Below are 20,598 nucleotides of genomic sequence, written 5' to 3' on the forward strand. Positions count from 1 at the left end.
ACCTCTTGAAATCATTGAGAACTTTTGCAACTTTTGCAGAAAGAATAACAAAAGTAAGCAGTATGTTTAGACTGAAGGTCTGGTAGAAAAATAAAGTACATTTTAATGGGAAGATTCCTCTACATGAAATTAAAATAGAGGAGTTGTTCTAGCCAGGGAGTATCCCTTCACCTCTCATCAACACACAACACACAAAGATGCTTTTTCTGCTATTTGGCTGATAATGAGAAGGCAGCTTCTCCAAGAGAGGTTCGTATGGCATTGTGTGCCACAAAGACTTTGAGAAAGAATTGGCTGGTACAAACAGGATAGGGTTTTTTCCAAGCCTAGGGTTTGTTTGGGATTTTTTAAAATTAAATTTAATGGAGATTAATATAGGTTAACCTATATCCTAAGATTGGGCTACTCCCTTAAGAATTTCAATGTGTTTCTCACATGAAAAAACCACCACTAAAACTTCACGAAAAAAAAAACAAAACAAAAAAGAGGAAACAAAAATGGATTTTACAGTATTTCCTTCACCTCAGATGCCCCTGAGTTTGCTCAGGTGACAGCTATACTGGGAATTCATTAGGCCCTCATAATTATTATTAAGCAGAAAAGATTGCTGCTGCTATTACTATTCACACATTTTAAACAAACCTTTAATCTCTGCCTTTTGGGATGTGTCATGTTGGTCATAAATGTAGTGACAATGCTTTAAACTGGAAGATAGTAGCTTTAGACTAAATATCAGTGAGAAATTCTTTATTGTGAGGATGGTAAGGCTCTGGCAAAAGTTTCCCAGACGAGCTGTGGTTGCCCTGTTCCTGGAAGTGTGAACGCCAGGTTGGACAGGGCTTGGAGCAACCTGGTCTAGTGGAAGGTGCCCCTGCCCGTGGCAGGGGATGGAAGAAGTTTTAGGTCCCTTCCAACCCAAACCATTCAGTGAAATAAAAGTGCTGTTGTCTATGACCCAAAGGAAAGTTGCTTCTGTAAAAATAAACTCAGTTCTTTGTCATCTTGTAATTTCTAGTGAAAATGTGTCATTTGCCAACCACTTTCCCCTTTGAATCTTGTCCCTTTTTGATGGCAGTTTGTAGCCTTGCTTGTTCCCTGGCAATTGCCTTTGTACCTTGGGAATTGTGTAGAAGGATTTTGTTGCCGTCAGTCAGATGTCAGACACCCAACCTCATTTAAGAGATTATTGAGAACCTTGTCTACTTCTTTCCTCACTCTTTCTTGCCCTCAAACTGCTTTGCCTCCCTTTTTCAAAATGCTATAGGCATTTTGTATTGACCAAAATACTTGAGAATCCTTAATTTTTCCTGGTATCCCAGGGCAGTGATGTTGACTGGAAATCTCCATTTTCTTTTTGGATGTTAGGCTCCTTTCTGACCAGCAGAAATATTTGTTCTCAGGATACTAAAGCACATGCTGGGTTTTAGTTTCTGTGCTAGATGACTGTCTCGATATTTTAAGATCTTCCTTATTCTGAGGATCACCTGTTTCCCTTAGACTCACCATAACTATTCAGATCAGTGTGAATCTTCCTGTATTTCTCAGATTGAATGGTTTCTTCACAAATTAAAATACTCTGTCAGAGATTGGCTGGTCTCCAGGATTTTAGCCTAAGAAGGGGCACAACTGCTGTGAGGCCCTTCCTCTAGGAAGCTTTTTTCCTGCTGGAAAATAGAAGTGCACAGTTATTTAGCTTTAAGTGTTTCTATGTATCCTGTTACATAAAAGCTTGCGGATGTGTCAAACAACCTACGCTAAAACCAGAAACAGTAGAGAAATTCGTACAGGAAAAGCATCTCAGGGCTTTTTCCTCCGCATGTATGTATTTATTCTTACCTTATTTCGTGTAACTTATTCTTTTTAAATTGAGATGAAATTGTGGATTTAAATGTAGGGTTTGAAGGTGTTTCCTTACACTGTGTGTTTTTCTGTTTAATGCAAAGCCCCACCACCTCCTAAGCGAGCTCCAACCACTGCACTGACCCTGCGGTCTAAGTCAATGACCTCAGAGCTTGAAGAGCTTGGTAAGAAAGTGTTTTTTGGAAAGCATGGCTTAGTAGAAATGTAAAGATAAATAGATAGATAGATAGACAGGTAGATAGATAGATGTGTATGTGTTAAATTGATTAAAGGGAGCTGCACTCTGTACAGTGTGTAGAACAGAAAAGGTTTTAAGAATGCTGCATCTCTGGAGAGTTCAAATTGTGCATGACTCGCATGAATGATTTTTGTTTAAACTTGTGCCTTTACTGCTACGCAGGAGAATGTTGATACATTTTGTGCATCATCAAAGTCTGGCACACCTACACACAAAAAATAATGCCGTGTCGTATTTTGTTAGCTTTGCTTTCTGAGTTTGCAGTTCATCTAATATTGTTTTATTTTAAATTTCTGTGGCCTCTCATTAGTGGATAAAGGTAAGCTGCCAGAAGCTGTTGTTAAAAGCTGACAGTGTTAAAGCAGCTTCAACTTCAACTTGTTTTAATTAATCTGATCTGAAAGAAGTGAATATTACAATATCACTTTGACTTCTGTGCATGATATAAACTTAATTCCTCTCTATTGGTAATAAAAAATATTGACCATTCAGTCTTTCATTTGCTGATTTTAAGAAATGTGACTGTAGATTCTTTTGCTTGGTCATCCACATCCTAGATATGCATAATTCTTTGGGAATTTTTATTAATTTTCTAGAAACGAGGAAGGTAATAGGTCTTTTCTTCCTAGTTTTAACCTGTTAGATCATTAAAAAACTAGAATTTCTGCAGCTAGGTTAAGAAATATGTTATGAATAAATCATATATGCACAGAAAAAAACCCAGTGCATATTTCTATATGGCTATTACTGTAAAACAGTGTGTTTAGCAAGTGATAATTGGGTATAAAATCAAACCACATCCCTCATTGCAGAGTAATAGATGATAATAAATCAAACAATAAAACCATTTTCCCATGTAATTCTGTATTGATTTAAATATTTACATTTTACAATATAGCTTTTTTTATGGCATGGACTCATATGAAGGCAAATTGGAAGGAATCAAAGCCTTGTGGCCACTTTTTTTCCCCTGAAAGTCAGTGTTTTCTGGGGCAGATGGACCCCATCCATCCTTTAGGCAGTCAGGTCACACTGGTCCAGTGGGACGTCTTGCCAACAGAGGGAGGCTGAAGTGGGCCCTGTCTTCTCTATGGTATAACAACCAGGTGAAGACCAAAACTGAACAGTCTGATTATTTAGTTCTAACAGATCTCAGAAAATTTGATTTTTCTGGGCCAGGAAGTTTAGGAGATTAGCTAAGTATATCAACACTTTGTGAATGCTCTGTCATTTTTCTTCCATGTTTAAAATGTAAAATATTCTTTCTGGAGCCACCTTTTGGGTCTGGGTGCTTTTGTGTGCTAAGAGGTTGTAAAACTTTGCTTTTTTGCCCCTTCATTATCCTCTTCTGCAAATTGCTTTCAAACTGAGGATACTCTTCTATTTCTCTTTTCAGTCTTCCATAGGGGATACTGTTCTCAAAGCAGAGAGAGGCAGCACTCTTTCCTGGGGGAGAACAGCCTGTTAATAGTAACATCCCCTCTGCAGTGAGGACCATCATAATTTAGCTTCCTCACCCCCTGAACATATTGTAGCACTTGATCTGCTGCTTGTTCTCCCCAGCTGGCAGAAAACATCACGACTCATTTAACAAGCAGCCATGGAACACACTTCAATATTTAAGCACATTTCCCATTCATGTCTTTATCCAGACAGGGCAAATATTACAGTAGCAAGAGTTTGCTGTTCTGAAGAATAAGCCTGCACCGTGTTCCAGGAGTTTATGGCCCCTAGTAAAGCTGTAGGAATGGCAGAAATTTGTTTTCTTCCTTAAGAATGCTGTAAATGCCACTCTGAACACCTGCCAACATAGCAAACAATATGACTGCTGTTATAAAAACACCTGTGGTCTACCTGTTTTCATATGTGCCCTGTAAAAGGGCTCTTATCAGAAGAAACAAGAATTCTTAAATTGCACAACTGAACAAGCTTCCCAAGTGAAAATGTTCTCCCTGTCATCAGTTAAAAGTTGTCTTCTGACATGAACCACAGATTATATGTGTGTATTTATCTCTAATTTATATATCTCTATATGTATATGTGTATATACTGGTCATCTGTGAGAACTGTGAGAACACCCATATTTTTATATCCATTAAACTAAGGAATACGCATTTATTTCATAACTTTTATATGCAAATTAAACAGGAAAGCTCTATAAATTAACTCTGTGGATGTTCTCATCAATATATATGTGTAATCCCTTTTTCTGACTTGGAGAAGCTCATGGTCTCAATAACGTCTCGTGACAAAGAATCCCACGGGCTACTTATGTGCTGTGTACAAATGTATTTCCTTTTTATTGGTTTTAAATGTGATGCCTTTAATTTTATTGAATGTCCCTTGTTATGTAATAGAAAGAAAAGATAAATAGAAATTCCCCACTTGTTTTCCCTTAGAGTACATAGTTTTGTAATGTCTCCAGCTGAGCTAAACAACATATTTTCTTTTTTTTTTTTTTAATTATACATCTTGCAGTCATTACAGTTACTTCCTTTGCCTGGCTCTGAACTCCACTTACAGTTTTATTGACATGTTTTTAACTATTCTGTTCTTCATAACACTGAGCAGATCATCTCAGTTGTTCTCTTTCAAACTAATTAATCCCAAGGATGGCAGATAACTTGTGCTAATGATTCCATTCCACTTCAACCTGCAAAGATTTGAAAATGCCCAATTGTCATAGTCTAAAAGTCCTGGTGACAATAAGTTGCCCCAATTACTGTTTTTTAAAAAGAATTTAGAAAAAAAATTGAATTGTACATGTATCCCTAATATCTGCAGAGAAATTTCTTATTATTAATACAAACCCTGATAAACATCTTGGCAAAAGCAGATTTTATCTACTGTGGTTTGATAGATACATGTTTAGTGGAGGGGAGCAGGGAGAGACTGACATCTTAGATGGAAGAATAATAATGTTTATGCTCAAAATGACAGACAAGGATTTAGCATATAAAAAATTACCGTCAGAATTGATTCACAGTTCATTCCCTTTCTATTTCCAAGCTTCAGTACGGAAGAAGAAGGGTAAGGGGAAGCATTTTGTCTCTTGTTTAACCTGTTTCTCACCTTTCCATAGTGAAGGATAATAACATAATGTAAATGTTGGCATATGGTCCAGTTTATTTTATGGTGTCAAATGTACATTAATTATTATATATGTTTTTTAGTTATTTAGTTAATAAATTGCAAACACACTAAGAACTCAAACAGAAGACCACATTTGAAAATACTCCCCACATTTCTTCCTTTTGTCTCCTTTCCTTCATCTTGCCTTTTTTTCCTTCTCTGTATCCAACTCTTTTCCAAACCCTTCCATCTCATCTCCTCACACTTACGTTGCTCACTGGCAGCCACAGAGAAGTAGTGGCCAGTAACATCCCCAGTGTAGTCCTACATTAGTGGTTCTGCTTGTCTTTTTTAGTGACCACACGTTACTCCCGTAAAACCACACTGTCTGTCTCAGGAAATAGGGATCTTGCACATAACACCTGAGCTTTTGACCTGGAGAAAATGCTGCTCTGCACAATTTTTAATTCCCAACATAACATCTCCCATGCTGTCCTGTACGCATGGAGTGCCCTCCCTGGACTGATCCATAAAATCTTCTCCTTGAAATCTCTCCTAAAGACCCATTTTCCCTAGATCCCTGTTAAGCAACCATCCAAGCACTGATGGCAGAGGGGCAGGTGAAAGTAGTGGTGCTGTTTGAAGAGCTTTTATCAATGTACATACATGTATGCAGAGTTTGTTTGTGTTGAGCTCTATTTTTCCATGCTCCTGTACGTCATTTTCCTTTCCTAGATTGTGAGCTCTCCTGAGCAGGGACCATGTCATCTCCACCTGCTCATGGAGTCTGGCCTGAGGAAGAGCCTCAAACCTGTGTGAGCCCCTGGGTGGTAGCTGGAAAAACAGGCTGTGTCCTGCTCTTGGACAAAGCTCAGTGTCATGGAAAGGAAATTTAGTCTGTAGGCAGTGTCTTTTCTCAACAGGGAAGCTTTTCCTTTTTAACATTAAATAGGACAAAATGGGGTTATTTTCCACTCTGTATTTTTCTGCTCTTTTCTGACCTCCTTTCAGGTCATTAACAGAGATTCCAGCTAGTGATATTTGCCATTCTCCATTCAGAGAATAAACCATACTGAAAAATACATTTTGGCAGCATATAAAAGCCCCTTTGCATTGTTATTGTAGAGTCTTCCGTCAACCCAAAATTCAGTTTTCTGGGTCAGAGGCAAGGGAGGCATTAAGATAAAAATAATGGCTTCTGTGGTTCTGTTTGACTGGTTTTGTTGGTTGTCTCTGGAGATGGGTTCTGGTTCGTTGGGAGGACAGGAGAGGGGAAGGACATAGGCTGTACTTTTTATATTCAGGATATGATAGTTGTGTCTAAAGAGATAGGTAATAGAATCTTTAGGCTTGGAGCAGCGTGACATGGGCAGTACTGTCATTTTACTGCAGTTACATAGTACGGATTACTAAAATTTAGATGTGCTTCGTCTGTGCCACTGACTTTCTGCTTGTAGTAGTTGCCTGACTCAGGGATAGCTTCCAACTTTGACGTGTGTGTGTGGAGGGGACTTGTTCTCAATAGTCAAACTACCTTCTGGATTTTGTGGGATATCTGGGATGGGGAGAGGGCATTCTTCTTTCTTTTGTGACTTGTAGATTTCCAAGAATTCTAGAGATTGTAAATTCCAAGAATGAGTAAGTTGTGGCAACATATAAATTAAGAATTGTAGCGGCAATTTGTTGGAGGCAGCACTTATAATTCCATTAATACTAAGAATAACCAGAATATTCATGCAGCAAATTTAAATGAAGGTTTGAAAATACTCTAAAAATGAAACATTAAAAGGAAAATTTGGGGTCATAATTTTCGTCATCACTGGAGAAAATAGGTGTCATTGTAGTTTCAAAATCAGTATCATTAGAGTTTCAAAATTAATGTTTTAAAATAATAAATTTAACTGCTCATAAAAAGTTTATGCAGCTGGTGAAAAGCTTGCTTTTAAAGGGCTTTTTTCTTCAGTTCTTGCTTTGACTTGTTTAATCAATAACTTCTTTTGGATGGAGAATTTTAAAATTATATGATCCTTAAGGAACACATCCATAAACTAAGATCTACAAATGTCTAGATACATTATTTAAATGTTTCCTGCTCCTAAGCTTTTTTTTTTTTTTCCCCTGCCAGGAAGTGGGCTTGATTTAGTGAGTAATCTGGGATTTTCAGTGAAAGCTGAAGTGTTTAATTTTAAAATGCCTAATATAAAAATTCTCTGAGAAAAAATATAAAATTAAGACTAGAGCAGGCTAAATTTTTGGAGCAAAATCGGAATGACAGGATAAATAATTCTTCTCCATTAAGGGATATTCCATTGGCAGTCACATGAGTCTCAGTTGTGGCTAGGGGTGTTGGGTTTTTTGTTCTTAGATTTGATATGGTAATTAATATCAAATTTTGATATATACCATACACTGATAAAGTATGTGTCTTTGGGGTTTGATGTGGGCTACAGTATCAAATATAAATATAGGATTTTCTTCCTTGGAAGAGTTTAGAATCTATATCACCACCTCACAGATACAGAATAACTGATATCATCAACACAAAATATTTTTAGCTGGCATCAAGTCTTTACTGGTGTTTGAATAGAAAAATATCAGTTGATGGCATTCAAAAGAAATATTATTAGCTCTGTCTGCAATAAGCATCCACACTTCATCCCATTCCTATTGTCCATTGTTTCAAAGGTGGCTCGTTCCAATGGCATCTGAAACAATGAAATTGCAGAGCAAATATATATAAATGAATGCCAAACAGTGGATTAACTTACAGTGTTCTGTTATGTTTGAAGAAACCACTCCCAGAGTCGTCTGGGTTCAAAAATCATTTCTTTATTTCACTGTGGTGGAGTTGATGATGGAGATTTGTCTGCAGGAAAACAATGGGAACACCACCAAAGGAATTTTTACAGCACTCACAGCCTCAACTACTGCAGTAGTTTCCAGCATCTGCAGTGCTTCTCTGTAGGAAGAAGGTTTTCTGACCTCCACCAGACACTGTGTTTTAGAAGATGAGAGCAAAAGGCATCAGGCTTAATGAAGAATTCTTGAAGGTTGCCCGTGTAAGTAATTGATTTGCATTACGTATTTGAAATTGTAATGAGACAGCGATGGAGTGAAAAGGTTGTCATTGGGTTGTCATTTATCACAAGTAGAAAGCAGTGACTCTGGGTGGAATTTGTGAAGTACATGTATACCAGCCCTATTTTTTGCTGATATAGAGAGATTTTACAACTTGGAGTGAAACTTGTGGGGAGTCCACAGCAAGGAGATGTAGGATTATGACTGTGGCTACGACATGAGTACTTGTAAAACCCTTTGCAAGAGAAAAATATTGAAAATTGGCATGTTTCAAAAAGGGAACAGTGCTAACTCTGTGTTTTCAACCAAAAAAAGTTTGGCACTTGGCTGGCAATGTGCTGATTAGCAACTTGTGCCACAGAATCTAAAATTAACAGGGAACTCTTGGAACTAAAAACTTCTTCAAACCAGGGTTATGTTGCATGAGGTGGGCAGCTTTAACCAACATTTTTGAAGCTCTGGGAATCCTGAGAGGGTTGGTTGAATCTCTGTGTGGGTGTTCTCATGTACACTAGTATTATTTTGAATTTATCAGCTTAGTTAGAGTGTGTAGTGCCCTTTCATGATACTTGTTTTTCTTTACTACAGGACAGTAATTGAAAAGGTTTTCAAAACCTTTCTGCATCAGCCAAACAAGACAATGGTATAAAAGAAGTTGGAAAAGGAATTGTAAGTGTTATAGAAAATGTGGGGTTTCTAGCATTTGGAAAGAGACAAATTAAATCTGTTGACTTACGTGAGTGTTGCTGTGCTCAGATATTATCATTTTAATATCTAAGCACGTATTCAAAATCATGAGGGCTCGAGGAGCAGTTAAAATTGCATGTGTTTCCCAACATTGCACAGTTAGGGCAGTGGAAAACTCCGTCAGCGCTTTTAATGTGTTCTCTCTTTTTTTCAGGAGCCAGGGAGATGAAGGACTTATCTCCCTCATCTCAAAAATCCCTTTGCTGCTATTACTTTTTTTTATTTTTTTGCCTTCAAATGTTCATATACCCATGTTAATTAATTTCTAATATAATTAAAAATAAATGGTTTTAGATAATTCCTCATAGTTTGTTTGGTTTTTCCCCTCGGTGTGGAAGTGTGAGAGTAAGTGTTAAGACCAGAGAAGGCTGCAAGTGTCTTAAGTCCTCCACTTTCTTTTTGGTTTCTTTCAGTTGATTGTCTTTCTTTTGTGACTAGGCCAAATTTTCAAATGCTGTCTCTTAAACAGAACACCAAATTGCCACTTAAATTCCACCTGGCTTGCAGGATAGGAGTGGGTATTGACTATATTCTCTGCTTTGTTTTTGTTCTTGAACAGAAACCACTGTTAGACAATGACCATTCCTCTTTCAAGGTAGGCTGAATTGTAAGGCTTCAGGATTGCAGGTGTATTTTAAATGCCTGTATAATTATTTCATTAATTGATTATACTGTTAAAGAGCTGGTGCTTGAAAATTGTATCTCTGGAAAGAATTTGAAAATATCAGTTTTCTGCCTTCCTTAAAATTACTTTTGATGGTGTGATTATAATGAGTAAATGTGACTTGTGTGTACTAATGTGAAGCAATTTTCAGCCATAGAAACACAAATAAGACTTTCTTTCAAGAAAGTTTTAAAGTTCTTTACTTTGAATACATACAAATCATTTCCATAAATCATGTAATGGTATTTATAGATAATGTTAAATGATTAATTTTAGTTACTAAACAATTTTTATGTTTTACTGATTTATTTTCTATATTTTTCTTTTTTTTTATTTTATTTTATTTTAGCATACTTTGTAGAGCTTACAGTATCCCAGAGAACAGAAAAGTATTTTTACTTAACTTTCATAGAAGGAAAGAGTTTTAAGTGCCTTATGTGTTTGACTGTATTGCAAAGCACTTCTGTTATTTCCTCATCATGCTGACTGCTAAAGTAATATTCTCTGCCTGTTGTTCACAGTGTGGTAAACGTGAGATTTTTGGCATTGTGACTTAAGCACAGTCCTGCAAATTTTTCATCTGGGGTGGGGCTGGAAGAAGTTAATTCCAGGTTAAAATGTGATGGCAGATTTATGAGGAGTAGACTAATTGTCTACATGAAAATTCAGACCATTCCATTTCTGTGTACTTTTAACTATACATTTATATGACATAACTGTAGGCTGAACTTGTTGTTTCTTTCCTCTAAATACGATCATAAACAACAAGTTTGGATTTCAACTTTAACCTTTAATATTCTTTCTCTGAATCACTGCTTTAGCTAAGGTTAGTCTTTAAATGCTTAGTGATGTGTTGAAGGACTCATTATACTTAATCTACTTCTGATCTTTGATGAATTTTTATATATGTAATCCTATTTTAATAGCTCAAAGAAAGCCATTTGTTTTCAGTGGGCACAGTTGATGTATCAGAGATCCATTTTTAACCCTCTCCAAATAGGAGTCACCTGTTTTTCCTTAGGGACATTGGAGTTTTACTCATCAGATGCAGTTGCTTCTATGACAAGCAACATTATCAAAAGAACTTCTATAGTCTGACCAAGCTTTCTTTTGAAATCAGTAGGTTCTCATCTTTCTGCTGCCATGACAGTAGTATTGGAAAGCTGGTCCATCTGCTTCTGGGAAAGCCTTGTCCACATTCCCAGAGTTTTTGCCCAAATTGTCCTTTACGTAGTTTTCCCACCCACAGACATTCACCCCCAAGTATTTAGAAAGTTATTTCCCAGATATTCTTTTACAAACTAAGCAAGGCAAGCTCTTTTGCATATATATGGGAAGTGACAAAACCCTAAAAGGAATGCAGTGTAAATAATTGCACCTGCTTGTTCTAGATGCTGCTTTTTTTTTTTTTCCCCCAGACTTGGAAACTTAATTATATGCATAATCACTCCTGGTCTTCATGCCAAAATCAAGCTGATTGTAGTTAAAAATAGAAGAAATTAGAAAAAAAATTTAATCCATAAGATAAAAGCAATACCACAGCCATATTTTTATGCAGTTTAGATGAATCTCTATCCATTTTTAATAGGCACATGTGAAGACTACCCTTTTAGTTTTAGTTCTGTCTATGTAACCCATTTTTGCAGATTATTGCCAAATTTTATCAGATGATGAAAGATATTAAACTAAACCTGCAAACTCGTATTTAGGGAAGGCGATGGAACAAAACACGTGCATGTGCAGTACCTGACATTAAGGGCCATGTGCCCAAAGCTGTTGACATCAAGGAAGAATGAATGTCCTGTGTTCCCATCACTTTTCAAAAGGAAAAAAATGCATGTGCCAAATATTTTCCTGTGATTGACTGCAGTTGCTAGACCAGGTGGGTGATACTACAGCACAGAGGTGCAATTGGCATTGTATGAAGTTTTGCATAAAGCACCTGGTACAGTTTCTGTCTGTATCTATCTTAGGTATTTACAAGGCACCTATCACCTTGGTACCTAAGCACTTTGAAAAATGCACCCACCCCAGGAGGCATGATGCAAATACAGACAGAGGCCCAGGTCCAGAGCAGCAGAGGCAGGTCCCAGGAAGCTCCCCAACTATGTTCCTGCTGTTGTTGAGCTCCTGGCCCACTTGGTGTGGCCAAGGCACATCTCCACCCACCTGTCAGCAGGAAGACGGTGCCCCACCCCTCACGTGCAGCTCCGCTGGTGGGCAATCTGGAAAGGAGAGATAATGGAAAAGGCAACGATCCAGTAGCAGAGGTGAAACAGGAATGGTGGGATTTCAAAAGGAGGGCTTCTTAAAGAGCAGCACATCTCAGGGGAGGGATCAGCTGCCAGTCCAAATGGCAGGTAAGGCACAACACAGGCATAAATCTCAAATGTTCTTCAGTAAACAAAAGTTAAAGACATTCTTCTGATGTCTCTAAAGTTTGTGTACATCCAAAGCCCTGCTCTGTTCTTGGCCTCTGTCTCAGTCCTCTACCCCTGCAGATGAATCAAGTGTTCAGTTCTCTGTGTACCTCTACCCAACAATTGCTGCAATTCCAAATGTATCTAATAACCAACATAAAGGACTCTCGTGGGTAGTGAATGTTGTGGTGCAAAGGAGACAGCATGGTATAGCAGTGCTCCAAAATAATGGACATATTCATGAACCTAAAGGCTGGAATAAACTTGGCTTCTGGTCACCATGTTCAGGGCAGGACCGGTCAGACACAGCTCACCCCTGCAGACACACATGGAGCTCCTCCTGTGGCCTCCAGGAGCAGTTGCTGATCCACTACATCAGACCAAACCATGTATCAGCCCAGGGCAAACACCTGGACAGGCAGCAGCTACAAGTTCTGCTGCAGAAACAGAGAACCTGTCTGCCAGGGCAGAAGGGAAGATAGCCAGGACTGTGATGGAGGTTCTCTAGTTGCTATTACATGGACCACTTTAATACCAGATCTCATTTTTTCTTTAAACACAACAGAATCAGTGAGGTAAAACAAAACAAAACAAAAAAGTCTTCAGAAACCTGCGAGTCCCATGGGACTTTAGGAAATAGCTGCATAGTACTCAGAGTGATCAACACTGACGTTAAAGTTCAGTGAGTCACTGACTTCCAGAAGTTTCCGTTCCCCGTAGCCCATATGCATGACCCTTTCTGAGTCCATTACTTGGTCATTTAAGGATCGAAATGGGAGTCATGCCCTGGCAGAGCAAGGGATGTAAGGTTAGGAGCATGAACCTTGGAGACTACCAGTTTGGTGGCTGCTATCACTAGATATAAACATAAGGGACCTGTTTTACCTGGATATATCCCTGTGAGCAAAATGCTGCACGTAGGAATGGTGTGGAAGGTGGAAATGACTAGAGAGATCACAGAATCTGATCTCTTCCCTTGCTTCGCACCCAAGGAAGCTGAACTTTTTTGTACCAACTCTGTTTTAAGCTTTGAAAAAAGAAATATTTTTTTAAAGCAAATTAACAAGCAAGTAAGATCAACAGTGTTGGTATACAGTTTGATCCATGTTCTCATGGACAATTTTGACTTGACAATCATAGTGCCCTCTCTCTTTTTTTTTGGAAGTCATCCCTTTTCCAAGGAAAGGAGGTAAAGGCAGTTAGTTGAGGTCACTTTATCAATCAGCGTCAATCCTTCTGTCAGCAGCTGTTCAAACATAAGGACAGTTTCCAGCTGAACCAAGTTTTCCAATGGCCCTGGCACACCTTTTCCACAGCACCAGCCTAAGCACTGGTGCGACCATCTGACCAAGATGCACCCTGAATTTCAGGCGATTTTTGGTCATCAAGGAATGGATTTCTTGGGCAGAGACAGGCACATTCATCAAAGTGGTGTCAGCCATTGACCTTCAGGCAGTTTCCCCAAGTTTAACTACAGGCTATACGTGTAGTGCACCCTCGGTTCCTCATGCCCCATGTCAATGCTTCACAAGGCTTCCAGAACCCAGTTACTAAGAGATGTTGAGCACTTTGTTACAAGCAATAACAGTTATGATTATTCCTCCTTTTCATTGCTAGCCAAGTTTACCAACCTAACCTAAAACCTGTGAATGTATTCATTATTCAGAAGTATTCGCCAAGAGTTTCCACAATTAACTCTCTGCCCAGGGGTTTTCACAGACTGTTTGCTTGTGCCCTTTGTCATTTGTGTTATTGGTCACCGGTGCCAGTTGCTGTTCTTTCAGGTCTGAAAGGCTGAAAATGCTGAATAGGAGGGTAGCAACTGGTAAATTTTCATACGGAATACAGAATTTTGCAAAAATTTACTTTAGTGTGCTTTTTCATGGAATTTTTTCTTCACAAGCCTCTGGCAAGTGTGTGAACATGCACAAAAACAAAAGTTTTGTGATCCCCCTGAATCTGAACAAACTAAAATCAGTGATACCATTTACAGAAATATTCGTAAGTCAGTGTGGGCTTTGGAGTTTTTTGATTTTGCTTTGCTTCAGTTTTTGACTTTTAGTTTAGTTTGGTTCTGTTGCTTGCCAGTTGTTAGGTGGGCTCTGCTTAGAACACTTGTCAGGTAAATGGAGTTTTCAAACATGGGGAATTTTCTGATGACATGTCAAAATGAATACCAAGACATTTTGTATGACCAGTGGTGGCTCTACCAGAATGAGTATATATGATCCCTTATCTCACACTGATTCCATAGACTTTAACTGAAGTGTGTGTTTGCTATGTGTGGTAAAAATAGGTCCCCTGGTTTTTTTGTGCTTTTTTTCATGTGTAGTCCAATAGGAAAATGCAGAGAAGTAATTTCATGGTCCTACACTATAGTTGCAAGGAGACATTTGTTAATGAAGGAATGCCTATGGCTGTATTAGACAAAGTGGGAGAAGAATTGCAAAGGAAGAGGCAGTTATTAGTCAGGTTGATATATAGTCCCTTTCAAATCTCCATGGAAAGGAAGAGCCAATGATTGCATGACAGTTTGTCCCTAAAATTCATTTTCATGAAGAGCTCATGCCTTTTTACAAATACAATCTCATCCTCACTTTCCATAAAACATGCAACTGGACAGTCCAGCCAGAGGGAATATGAATACTTTGAATGTGAATACTTTGAAGTAGTGAATATGCTAAATGCACGAATAATATCCATTATTTTAGCACTTAAAACTTATCTTTCTATTAAGTCACACAGAATCCCTTTTAGAACAGTATAATAATTAGAACAATAATACTGGAGGCACTTGGGTGCAGAAATAATGAGTGCCACATTACAGTAGACAGGGATTGGTAATACAGGAGGAGGGATCCTTGGGTCTGTCAGAAGGAGCTTTCATTTTAAACTATATAAAATAATTTCTTAAAAAATCAATCAACCCCCCCCCCCCCCATAAACAGAACCAAAATTATCATTTAACATGACCTCAGCAACACCTTGCAGATGTAAGCTTACAGCTTCTGTCGAGGTCTGAAGAGCAGCATGCAGAGTATTTAAAAAAGCAGAAATTAATCCTTGAAAAATAACTTTTTTTGAGACTGGGATGCCAGAGAGTAGGCATGACACTGACCTGGCATCCAGACCACTGTAGTGTAAGCAGCACAGCCAGCAACAGTGAGCCACTGCTGCTCAGGACACAATCCTACTGACAACAGCACTTCTCTCACCCATCCCTTGCCTGAGCCTTAGGAATGCAGAAGTAAACAGCTGAGCCATTCCTCACCTTTGGCCAGGAGGTAATTTTATACAGGGGAGGATTTAGAGTAAGAACATAGATAACATCCTCCACCTTAACATCTGTAGTGATGGCTCTTTGCACACTGAGCTACCACAAGGAAGTACTTGTACCTGGGTTTCCACCACGTGCCCTCAGGCAAGGGAAGAGGTAGCCAGGGGAGGGCAAAACTCAGTTCATTTCCAGGAGATGATGAGATCCCGGTGAGCAATGCCCTCAAATGGTGTTTCCGACTGTTTGGAGGAAAAGAGCGAGGAGAATCCAGCGAATGTTGGGGAGGGCATTGCTCGCGGGATAAACCCCGTGGCCGGACACCGTCGCGCTGCAGCAGTGACTTGGGAGAGAGCCCACTGGGGGTGGGGGTGATGTGAGACGGCGGACAAAAGTGAAGATAGCCAGCAGTGCCTCAGAGCAACAAAGGGCTGCCCTCAGCCAGTGGTGGAGCACATCTGGCGCCCCAGGAAGCTCAATTGGACCCCTGGCCCTGAGCTCGTCCCAGGGATTTCTGACTGACACCACTGCAGTGCATAGGTGAGCTTTTCGCTAGGTTCACTGACATTTCCTGTCACAGTCACGCTGAGGGGAATTGGTAGCTCCTGCCTTGGGATGCAGCACGGCTGTGTGTGTTCTGGGTACAGGACAGTGTGCATTGGTACCGAAAGTGGTAAATAACTTCAACTGCCACATGCCCAGTGCAGTCACTAAACTTAAGTCCACCCTTCCGCTTGCCCAAACACATACACTCTTGGCTTCCCAACTGGCTTCTTTCTATGTGTTGTCCAATGCATGTAGATACCTCCATCTGCCTGGCCTCAGATACAGTGGTTGTTGCTCCTCTATTTGATTGCCAGATGTCACTGGGGAGCAAGATGGGGAGGTTCCTGGATCCTCGGGGCAAGCCGGTCATCACCGAGGGAGCTCGCTGTCCACGCCGGCTGAAGAACAGGAATCCTCGGTGCCTGCCTCTGACGAAGACTCGCCAGCCAGGACCACAGAGAGCTGGCAGTGGCCACTGTCCTCGTCTGAAACGCACAGCAACGTTGGGGAGGATTTTGAGGGATTTCAAACGCCAGCGCGGACTCCGGAGTGTACCATGGACGTACAGTCTCCCGGGGATCAGTCACTCAGTAGGACTCCTCAGTTTGAAAGTGACTCTCCTGAGGAGGAGGGAAATGATGAAATGAATGAAGAGCGCTGCGGTGTTGAGCCTGTCCCTAGGGATCGGGGTTGGAGAGGGCAGCCCCAGCTAACAGAGGGAGAGAAGCTGTTGATGGAAACCAACAGTAGGATTGTGCAGCTGCTGGAAAATATCAAGAGGGAGCATGCACAGTCCATGGGCCTCATGTCCCAGTCCATGGGCCGTATGGAGCTGCAGCTGGGCATTGTGGCTACCTCCACAAGAGCCATCCATAACTACCTGTCAGAGATTTTAGCTTTTCTCAAGCAGCCGAGGACTCAGGTCCTTGAAACACGCATCTCCCAAAGAGCCACCCCCCATGTCGAGTTGACCTGTGCCTCGACATGGACTGGGGAGGACGCAGTGGCATCCTCCACTGTGTGCTTACCTGGGGCCGAGGGGACAGGCGACTCTCGAGACCCACCACAGGCCACCCTGCCTTGTCGCAGTGGCCGGCTGCAGAGAGCCATAACCGAGAGGGCCTCGCTGCCCATGCCTCCACGCCAGGCAAAAGGGGGAGGGAAGAAAAAATAACCACTTCATAGGGTTTTTAGAGGTTTTTTTTAATGTGCCTGTCCTTTTAATTCTTAGCCATAAGGCCATCGGTGGCAGAGTTTCAACCATTTTCTACATTGGCTAACATTGTATTCTGGCTGACTAGATTAGTCTAACATTTTGTAGTTTATATTTGCACTGTTAACTATGTGTGCTGCTGGTATTTGAAGAACATTTGCCTCTGTTCTTTCACTTTAACTTCATACAAGCATTTTTTTACTCTGTGCCAGGCATTCATTGCTTTTCTTACAAATACAAGTCATTTCTTGAGGCAGCTGTTTTTTGAGTTTTCTTTCTCCATTATCCCATCCCCTCTGAGCAAGCACTCGGGACTTGGTGGTAAGTATAGAGGTCTTGGCAATACTCGCCTCCAAAACTGTGTTCGATCAGTCTTTGCCTGGTGTTTCTGGCATGCCAGCCTGAGGTGTTGGGATCAGCCTGTACCAGATCATGATCATTCTTATCCTCTGTGGGTCTGACCAGCTCAGTTTCTAAGACCCTCGGTGGAGCTAATCCACATGTCTTGGCTATGTCGTACAATAAGTAATGTTGCCAGGATCATACCTCATATTTCTCCTTTGGGGGCTGTATAGTGATGTGCCACCAGATCTATCTAGGCACCTGGCTCTCGTTTTCAAAGTTCCTTTCATGATGGATCTGGTGGCTTGATGGGCAGCATTATAATTTTTCCTCTGAGAGAGTCTGGGGATTTGAAACAGGAGTCACTAAGCAATGTGTTCTATGGGGATAAGAGCCATCTCCTGCAACAAATCTATTAGGAGGAGACTGTCCCCTGTAATTATCAGAGATATTAATTATTTAAGAAAAAGAGAAAAAAAAAAAAAAAGGCAACTTGCCTGGCAGCCAGACCTCTTGAGAATGTAAAAGTCATGACACGCTGTTGGGTACTATGCTCCTCTGTCTGTGATTAAGAGCTTCTCATCAGAGACGACTTACATCTTGATAAAACACAACTACTTTCTGTGCCTTTAGGCCATCTAATTTCCTGAGGGCTGGCACCCTGAGCAGAGCATGGGGCCCATTTGTAACCCACAGGGCAGATGGAAATGCACTTTGCAATAAATTATTTTATATCTGTTGGTGCTGCCTCTCTCGGGGGAATTTAATTTAGTGGCACTCAAACTGCTATATGCATGCAGAGGCATCAGACTTGGCTTTTCCATGTGGTATCCCTGACAGTTCTCTGAAAGGATGCTGTTGCCAGGAGCCCCTGAGCGGTGGTGACCTGCTCTCACAGGTGTAGCATGGCTCCTATGTTTGACTCTCAACACGCCGTTGTAACTTCTTGGGAAGGTTCAGAAGAGTTTATATGGCAAAGCAGTGATGAATGGAAAATGCTAGAGAACAACCATAGGCTTAAAAATCCTCTTCTATGATTACAACCGAGCTGTGCACTCTGCCTCTATGAGACATAGGCTCTTCTTCCCTGTCTTTCTGTGAGGTTATGCAAGATAAAGCAGATCATATTTTGTTATTCTACCAGTCAGCCACAAATTGCTCCCATGTAAGTGTGTGTGCGTGTGTGCTTGTGGCTGTACTTTGCTAAATGACCGGTATAAGGATGAAATTGCATCTGGCATGGCCGACCTTGAGTGTAGGCTTTCTCCACTACCAAATATTTCTTCCCTTTCACCTCCATCCAGCTGAGTTACTTGTAAAAATGCCATTGGAGGTAGGCTTCTTTGGCCACACTGGTGACACTCTTCACACCATGTGCCAATTTTTGCATCTGCATCTATTTTGTGGCTTTTTTTTTTTTTTAATATATATCTCTTTTGTCAGAACTACTTGTAAAGTTATCCTCAGAGAACTTCCAACATAAGCTTGTAAGCTTTTCCATCTCACTGGTGCAAGAAGTGTGCGCTGCAGAGTATTTGAGGTCACAAGGAAGTTGGGAGAGAAGCTGATTAGTGAGCCTGACAAATTATTCCAGTACGTGTGGCCTTCTGAACAAGCTGGTTCTGGTGCATAAGTGGTTTGCACACTGGTGCTGTGGATGTGAACAGCCCAGTTCAAAGCACAGGGTTTGTCCCAATAAGTTTACATCTTCTTTCTTTGGGATGAGTTTGAGTGAAACTAAGTACAATCCAGCCAGTCAGTTTGGCCTAATTAGCATGTTTGATAATGCAGTGAGAATGTTTTTTATTTTCCACAGTGCTTTCACTTCAGAAGGGTGGTGCAGTTGTGGCTAGATGTTAAGATTTTGATTTGTTCTGCAGGACCCGCCATGTAGCTGCTGCCATTTAGAACCAGTCTTGTTCCCTCGTGCTGGCTGCTTCCATGGCTTCACACTTTTTTGTTGTAGTCTCAAAACAACAACCTCCACTCAACCTTTGCTTCTTGACCAAAGGCAGCAGAGCAAAAAGGAAATGTAGTAGTGCTGCAGTTGCAGATGCTATGCAGGGAAGCACTAAAGAGTTCCTTGCAAAGCAGCTCAAGCTTTACCTGCTTTCCTCTCCCATTTCCAAGTGCTTTAGCTAGACATGGCAAGGCACAAAGCAGCACTCCAATGGGAGCAACCGTAGAATGAGAAGGGCTGGGAACCTGTCTACAGACAAGAAACCTGCAGTAAATTTACACAAAACCAAGGGGTTTTTTTTCCACGTGAAAGTAGTAGATGGTATTAAGAATTGGTGCCAACTGATATTTTGCTCAGATCCAACATTAGGATCTGACTAGTCGTATTGTCTAGCAAAATCAGTGCAGTTGGAGGGTATGTGTGTTCCATCCCCAACAAATATTTTCATGCTTTTCAATTGTCTGTCATGGCCTCATCACTCTTTCCCTGTAGCTTTTTGTTGTCTGAATGGGTATATGGTTACATGTGTCTGTTAAAAATAAAGGGGATCAGTTCTTCCATGGTATATTTATATTTCTTATGTACAGATTTTGAGTATGTAGTGCTTCAGTTTCCAAAAGTTCCTTCTTTCTGTATCCAAAAGACCAGTTGTTTGGCTTCTGGGATGATAACAAAGGTGGGAGAGCCTTAACAGGAAATCTCTGCCCAGCTGAAGCTCTTGGTGATAGATCCCCTGAGTGTGATTCTGCAGTTTGGCCATATTTTTGATGTAGAGGTCAAATATTCATGGTTACACTGCTCCTTTCTGATGCCTTTTGCTGAGCAGAAGCACAGATGTTTTTCTTTCAGAAGTTCACAGTTTGTGTAACAAAGTCTTTATGAAATGTGATACGAAGTTTGTTTTATTTTTGAATACGTATGATAATTTTAAGAAATTTTTTTTTCCTTTTCTCCTTCCACTGGATGATTTAAATCCCACCAAAAAAAAAAAAAAAAAAAAAAGCAGACCAATGAAAAGAATTGAATACTAACTTCAATTGAAAAGAAACAGCAACACTACTCTTGTGAGACAGTTTTCAGCAGTGTTCAGCTTACTGGTCCTGCTCAGCCTTTCCTTTCCTGCCTGCTCCCTGACCCTCTGTGACATTGAAATATCCACTTCTAGGACAACCTTCTTCCTAACC

The 20,598-nt window shown here is 40.4% G+C and overlaps 2 protein-coding genes across 2 annotated transcripts in view; both read left to right on the forward strand.

Moving 5' to 3' along the window:
* Window positions 1–20,598, forward strand: part of SHANK2 (SH3 and multiple ankyrin repeat domains 2) — a 297,119-nt gene that overhangs the window by 255,615 nt on the left and 20,906 nt on the right. The window contains 2 exon segments of the mRNA XM_050334887.1: window positions 1,944–2,024; window positions 5,108–5,128. Of these exon segments, the coding sequence (XP_050190844.1) occupies window positions 1,944–2,024; window positions 5,108–5,128 (102 nt within the window).
* Window positions 8,184–17,364, forward strand: LOC126650307 (uncharacterized). Its single transcript, XM_050334888.1, has 4 exons — window positions 8,184–9,590; window positions 11,369–11,541; window positions 11,633–12,019; window positions 16,214–17,364. The coding sequence occupies exons 3-4, from the start codon at window positions 11,941–11,943 to the stop codon at window positions 17,071–17,073; spliced, it is 939 nt and encodes a 312-aa protein (XP_050190845.1). The 5' UTR covers window positions 8,184–9,590; window positions 11,369–11,541; window positions 11,633–11,940; the 3' UTR covers window positions 17,074–17,364.

The sequence above is a fragment of the Myiozetetes cayanensis genome, unplaced genomic scaffold, assembly GCF_022539395.1.
Source record: "Myiozetetes cayanensis isolate MyiCay16 unplaced genomic scaffold, myiCay2020 scf6-25, whole genome shotgun sequence".
Lineage (NCBI taxonomy): Eukaryota > Metazoa > Chordata > Aves > Passeriformes > Tyrannidae > Myiozetetes > Myiozetetes cayanensis.

Excerpts from the sequence above, each read along its gene's own strand:
- LOC126650307 (XM_050334888.1), top strand. The coding sequence starts at position 11,941 with ATGGTGGGATTTCAAAAGGAGGGCTTCTTAAAGAGCAGCACATCTCAG. Across the intron at positions 12,020-16,213 it reads GCTGCCAGTCCAAATGGCAG|ATGTCACTGGGGAGCAAGAT; the intron begins GTAAGGCACAAC and ends TTTGATTGCCAG.